Here is a 7331-nt window from a genome sequence, read left to right as displayed (position 1 = left end):
CTGCTGCCCTAACGTCTAATTATAATAATCACGACACTATTTCAACTAAAATACCTGTATGATGTGACAACCGAAGCACAAGCCCCGCTGACTCTAATTCTTTCGGTTAAATAAAGCACAAAAATAATTGTCAGATAAATATAATTAAGGCTCGTTTATCTTCAATATTAATTGGTTATACTGAGCATAATTTTACATAGCCTGGCGGTCACCAAACATCTGGTCAAAAATACAACTTTATGGTTTGTAAAACAAAACTAAGCAGATAAAATCGAAACATTTAATTAAAATTACTGTCAATTATTTATAATAAATGGTGGAAAATTTTCACTTCTTTGATTTTTTTTTAAACTGAAAAAACTAAGTCCTTCAACGATAGAATAATTTGGTATACAGATGGCACCAAAACATGAAAGAAAAGTATCGTGTTTTTGAACAAGTCCAAAAAATTCAAGCTCAAATTCATGCCATCAATGCTTTTGCCTTAGAAAATTTTAAAAAAGGTAAGCATGTAAAAAAATTACATCAAAACTGGTCAGTGAATGCATCCAAAATCTACAAAACCTGAAGAAACACAACTTGATGATACTTGGGTACCAGGTACACAATGAAATTTTGAACGAAAAGGAAGATAGGGTGATCAGATGAGGATCGGCACAAACAAGACAATTAAATTATCGTATAATATTCAGGACAAATACGAAGGATAGCAGAGTGGGAAGCAAACACAACAGGAACTTGTGCTTTCTGCTACTATTTCCCCAGTTTCAAATAATTCAATTTTGTAAATGCCAGAACGGTTCCATCGGATGGATTTGATCCTTGCCATCATACTGGAAAATCTTGATTTAATAATAGCTTACATAATGTATTTTCCGCAATTTTTCGTTTTGTCTAATAAAAACACCCCCGGCCTGACAGGGGTAAAGATAAATTCTTCATTTAACATTTGTCGTTTTAAATCCACGATTAAAATGTGTGTGGGAAATATCGATTTGATGGGATTTGACGTTGATGGATTAGAGTATTGTCAATCCATAATTTAAAAATGTTCAACAAAATTGACAGAACAAGATGAGGAAAAAGTTGACTAATCGGAAAGCGATGATTTCGGTCTGACTTCGCATGCAAAGCAAGGCTTAGATGTAATATGTAAATTGTCAAAAAAAAGTGGGCTTTTCCCGCCTCTGGTGTCGGTTGATCGATGACGACGCTAAGGGCATGATGGAGTGGATGGACAATTAGAAACCCGCCAAGTCTCGCGAGCCCTTCATTTCCTAGAGGACTGACGGGCTATGTTTGCTAATGAAGTGCAGAGGGTATTAACTCCATTAATGACATCACCCGCGTCATTTATTAAAGTGTACCTCTAATCAAGTTATCAGAAGGTATGGAATATTTGAACAGGCACTCACCTCTATACTGAAATAACCCCTATCGACGTAATCACCGAGAAAGAGGTACTTGGTGGTCGCAGGAGGTCCCCCGACTTCGAACAGTTTCATTAGGTCGTAAAACTGCCCATGGATATCTCCGCAGACTGCAACAAAAAAAAATCAATATTTAGGTCTCAGGAAATAACTTCAACTATAAAAAAACATGCTTTCTTATCTTAAATTATTATGGTCAATGTTCAGAGGTTTAATGAAACATTAAGCTTATAAGCCGGTCCCCGTCTTAGTTGCTAACGTGAGATAATAATAATTATAAAGAATGTTAAAAATATGTTGGAAATAAGGCTGTAGGAAACCCAGTTCATAGGATAGCGATAGAGTCCGTCCACTATGTAAGGAAAATCGAGGGGTTATAGTTTGGGAAGGTTATCGCCGACAGTGTTCACTCAGCTGTGGACACTATGAATGTGGGGGCCATGTCAGCCTGAGGGCGTTGTTACCCTTCGTCGGATGTCCATCGATATGAACCACGAGGCTACGTAACAGAAACTATTGAATTGAACTGAAATTTTCAGGAGATGCGATTTTCTCTTCAAGTTCGAATTTTCCCCATTGCCGGCTAATTTACGACATAAAAACATTGCTCGCCGATTTTTTTTTCATAGGGTGTAAGTTTTGCGGGGTGATTAAACTTTTATATGGCTATTTCTAGTCATCTAGGTCCGCATATGAAATTCCTGATCGTCACTGAGCTTGGTCAAATAATGACACACTAAACTAGGAAAACGGGCAAAGTAGATAGAACAGGATGATAACAAATGATCAACTAAAAATTGAAACTAAAATATTTAAACTCTGTGGGTATCCCCTAATAAAACGAGTCATTTTTGGACTCCCTAAGGGCTTCGAAAATTCATTAAATTGGAATTGATATGACCCTGAAAGTTTTTGATAAACATATTCCAAACAAAATGCTCTAAAGATAAAGGACGTTTTCCATCGGTTTGTGCAGCGGGATGCATACGCGGCCAATTTTGAGCCAAATGAAATAAAACAAATGGATCCCTTTGCAAAATTGTAAAAATTACGGCATTGGTGCTTAGCGTGATAATCCTCTTTGTTGGCAAAGGATGAACTAAAAGAAAAGGGGAAAAAGAAGGAAGAGGAAAAACATGAAANAGAGAGAGAGAGAGAGAGAGAGAGAGAGAGAGAGAGAGAGAGAGAGAGAGAGAGAGAGAGAGAGAGAGAGAGAGAGAGAGAGAAACACAAATTAACAAATATAGGTAACACACCGCAAACAATCAATCATAAATGTAAAAAAGTAGAACAAGCACAGTGAACACAAATAACAAATCAAAGTAGTACAAACGTAGCAAACAATCAAATAAATAATAGTACAAACACGCAGCAATCACAGATTAAAAAACGAGCCAGACTAGTATAAACACAAAAATCCACCAAATACAAATGATAATACTAGCGGACCCACTCCAAACATAAAATAAGAAAGAAGACTAAACAATCTAAATGCAACAAACAATGATTTACAAATAATAAAATAAGCGTTCCAACAGACTTAAATCAACAGGGGGCACTCTCAACACATCTACACAGAAAACGAACACTTTTAGCCCTGAAGATGATCTCATGAAAGGTCGAACGTAGGCACGATAAAGAAAATGTTTTTCTGCACCTACGTCACAACAAACCGCATCTCACGATCTCCAAATAATAATAGATAATACAAAGTAGTATAAACAAATCAATCGATTATAAATTAAATAAAAGCGGCACGTGAATAAAAATCACAAATAACAAGTGTTCGTACGCTCAAAAAAAGTAGTATAAACCCAGCGAACAATCAAATACAAAAAATAGAACAGGAGTATACAAAGCGAACAGAAATTAAGAAATGAGGGAAACTAGGGTAAACACAAACCATCCAACACACACAAAACCAGATCAATTACAAACAACCAAGAGGTCCTGCGTTCAAATGCTCGACCGATTATACACTTGCATTCCCCCCCCCCTAAAAAAAAACAAAAAAAAAACACCAAGATATTACTGCTGTTGCGAACCACTGTTACAAAATAGAAATTTCTTCAATTAATATTGACACAAAATGGCAACTTCAACGCATGATTTCATCACTATTGTGACACATGGGACGGAATTTATGATCTGTAATTTATTCAATTCACATCCAAATCGTATATGTGAGCCATGTGAGCCGGCGTTTATTGGAGAGGCGAAAGGGAACAGGAAATTAAAATCTGAATGAGCCATTCTGCCAAGCCTAGAGTTCGTCCTTTCCTGCTCTTATGGTACAATTTTATTCTGTTATCATTGTAAAGTTAATTTGAAATAAATATGCATTTAACAGAACCTCGATTGGTTTTAGTTATTTATTTTAATTCTTGAACATACTTTTTAGTACTTGTCCAAAATTTTTCTATCTGGTTTGGTGGTTTGTGTTTGAGAACGAGGGTGAGTGAGAAGACAGAAAGATAGATAGATAGAGTGAGTGAGTGAGAGAGAAAGAAAGAAAGAAAGAAAGAGAGAGAGAGAGAGAGAGAGAGAGAGNGAAAGAGAAAGGGAAAAGAATGAACGAGAGGGGAGATAGATGTATAGACAGATAGATAATAGAAAGAGAAAGAGAAAGAAAAAGAGAGAGAGAGAGAAAGAGGCAAAGAAAAGATAAAAAGAAGAAAGAGGAAAAACATGAAAGAAGAAAGAGGAAAAATATGAAAGAAGAAAGAGGAAAAATATGAAAGAAGATACGATGAAAAAGAAAGGTAAAAGAATGAACGAGAGGGGAGATAGATGTATAGACAGATAGATAATAGAAAGAGAAAGAAAAAAACAGAGAGAGAAAGAAAAAAAAGAGAGAAAGAGAGAGAGAGAGCCTAAGATTTGGACGTGTAATCGTCTAGTATGTCCAATTGTAATTTTAATCAAATGTAAACAGGAGAGGGAGGGAGAGAGAGAGAGAGAGAGAGAGAGAGAGAGAGAGAGAGAGAGAGAGAGAGAACTTAAAATTTATAAAATGCAAGATAGAATTATTATTGTCTACGTTACGTTTACCGATGTCGTCACTTCCTTCCCATTTATGGAGAAAAGCGAAAAAATTCATCTATGTTGTCTCATATCGCACGAATGCGAGAGAATAAAGAAAAAAAATGTCTTTTTGGGCCAAGGGTTCACTGGCGAGGAACAAACGGAAAAGACAAGACTGCTGTGCAAGTATAGAATTATATTTAAAGCAAGATTATTTCCGTTTTAAAAAAATGAATGGTTCAATAGTGACAGAAATAGCTCGTGTGTGAAAGCCTTTAACACTGCCCGGCGTTTGTCTAGGATTAGGCACGTCCATTTTTCATAAATTTAAAAATATTTTTGAAGCTTTAAACTATTTATTTTTTCATCCAAAGGTTTTTTAAAAGTTAATAGTTTCCCGACGGGAAGGACTGGGACCTTGTCCTGCAAGATTTGACGGTGACCGATCGTCCTCTGCGAACCTCTTCCACTTTATCCGGTTCCGTTATCTTCTGACGTGCCTCCCGATTGACACGGGCTTGATAATAAAAGAATTCTTAAAATAGATCTTTCAATCTCCCAAAGTTGGCTCTTAATCCGGGAAGGTTTTTCATTCACTTGTCAACAACGAGTGCGCTCGATTTTCACCGGGGTTCGTGACAAATCAATAGAACCTAAACGGCTTTGAAATGTGTTGGCATTTTTAAAACTCTGACGGCACTTAACACGTTTAACATACGAATGATCAATTGTGAAATATTTCCCGGCGTTAAGCGCGTTGCATTGTTAAACAGGCGAAGCCATTTTTCGACGTTCCAACAATGACTTTTAGCAATGATCGACGACGCTATGCAACTAAATAAGCAGAGATTTAAGTTTAGTATGTTAAAACCAGAAGCAATCTGTATAAAGTATAGATACAATTCACTAGTCTTCGTGGACCGCTTGACCAATTAATATCTTTCAATTAATAAAGGTTTTTAGTTGAAATAAAAAAGCCTAGATAATAGATACGATCTAGCCGAAGGTCGTGGGTTCGAATCCCGCTCGTGACATTGATTTTTTTGTCTCAACTAAAAACCTTAATTAATATATAGAAACAGTTGTATAGTTCATATTTTAGAAACAGAAGAAATATATCTTATTTTGACGAGTTGTCGATAGCACTTTGTCTATCGGCGGATATTCCTGTTTGCAACTATTTATTACAATGATAGTTATCCTTGTTTTTTATTTGTATTTGGAGTGTGTAAGTTTTTATAGTATTTTGTACATGTGTTTGTATTCCATTTATGCTTTAATATTCCTGGTTACACAAGTGTGCCATATTCATATACGGACACCCCTCGTAACGGATAATTTTGTCGGGTCCAGACTCAATGATATAGGAAATTTTGAACCCTCTACAACGGAAACCTCTCTAACGCACGCGGATTTAATGAACACGCCGTTTTTAATGAAATAACGGACAGTTTTTTTCTTTTTTTGAAGGGAGATTCAATGAGTTATAATACAATATCACAACTAATATGTAATCAAGAAGAAATTATCGTAAAGAAAAAAGTTGGAAAGCTAATCAAAAGAAAATTACAAAATATTTTAAAACATAAATTTTTACATACATATTTCCTAATTTTAAAGTGTACACACTTCTTTAAAAAAAATTTATATGAATTTTTTGATGTTTCAAATACATATAATAAATTTTTAAAAAAATACATAATAAATATACATATTTAGGCAATATTGATTATGGAGTGAATTTTTTAAATAAAATCTACAGTTTTGTTAGCCCTTAGCTGTCCGTTGTAGAGGGATTTCCTCACACCAGAATTAATATAAAATAAACTGACGAAAATACACTTTGATCTTAGCCAAAAGGCCGAGAAGCGATAAATTATTTGTGCTCTCAAATATAATCTATTTAAATTTTTCAGAAGGTAGAAAACTATATTGTTTTTTATCGACCTTAAAGCAGTTTGATTAAACAGATAAGAATTCGCTAATTCTGAAACTTGCCATCATGGGTTTTTCTTTCAAAATACTGTTTCTGGAAGTTATGGAAGCATTTGACCGAGCATGGCACCCCGGACTCCTTTATTAGTTATCTTATCCTGAAAGCCTTCCTCTTGGATCGATGGTTTAAAGTGAGATTTTTCACTTATTCAATCAAAGCCGGCTTTCCACAAGGAAATATCCTAGGCCCATATGCACTGCTGACATACCCACACATCCAAACACACAACTCACAACCTACGCGGACGACACCGCAATCTTATCAACACACTCCAATGTTATCCTAGCAACTGAAGCAATCCAACAACACATAAACCTTATTACTGACTGATGCAATCTGTGGCGGATTAGGTGAAACGAACAAAAAGGTAGTTACTTTTACGCTCAAACGTCAAACCTGTCCACCAGTGCACATTTACAGCAAAATAATCGAACCAAGTCCGCTACCTAAGGCTTTACTTAGTGGACCTTACATGGAACCCACCTAAGATTAAAACGACAAGAACGTAACAAAAAATATGAACTATTCAGACACCTACTTGGACCAAAAGCAACACTAAGTAAACGCGTACAAAACCCTCATCAGACCTATTTGGACCTACGGAATCGAGCTGTCGCGGCTCGACCAAACCATCCCAAGTCCAACGAATTCTTTTCAATCGTATGTCACCAATCAAACGATCCATAAAGATCTTAAAATCCCTTTCGTGAAAGATCTTATCCGAACAAGCTTCTTCACTTTCCACTTTAAACTATCCCTCCACCCCAACCCACGGCAGACAAAAAAGTTCTTTCCAAGTGTTGCCGATAGTTTCCAGCAGCACATCCAACTATCCGCACAACTAACCGACAAAACCTAACTGAAGACAGCCCAAACAACAG

The 7331-nt window shown here is 36.0% G+C and overlaps 1 protein-coding gene across 2 annotated transcripts in view; it reads right to left on the bottom strand.

Moving 5' to 3' along the window:
* Window positions 1-1358: 1358 nt before the first annotated feature.
* The window catches only part of LOC112127865 (serine/threonine-protein phosphatase 2B catalytic subunit 3-like), a 177183-nt gene continuing 171210 nt past the window's right edge, over window positions 1359-7331 (bottom strand). For both annotated transcript variants that reach the window (XM_024229346.1, XM_024229347.1), the window contains exon 3: window positions 1359-1540. In XM_024229346.1, the coding sequence (XP_024085114.1) occupies window positions 1374-1540 (167 nt within the window). In that variant the 3' untranslated portion in view covers window positions 1359-1373. The remainder of the gene's footprint in view (window positions 1541-7331) is intronic.

This window comes from Cimex lectularius, unplaced genomic scaffold, assembly GCF_000648675.2.
Source record: "Cimex lectularius strain Harlan isolate CLEC.00 unplaced genomic scaffold, Clec_2.1 scaffold350, whole genome shotgun sequence".
Taxonomy (NCBI): domain Eukaryota; kingdom Metazoa; phylum Arthropoda; class Insecta; order Hemiptera; family Cimicidae; genus Cimex; species Cimex lectularius.
Note: the sequence above shows the minus strand (reverse complement) of the source record. Positions and strands in the feature narration are given on the sequence as shown.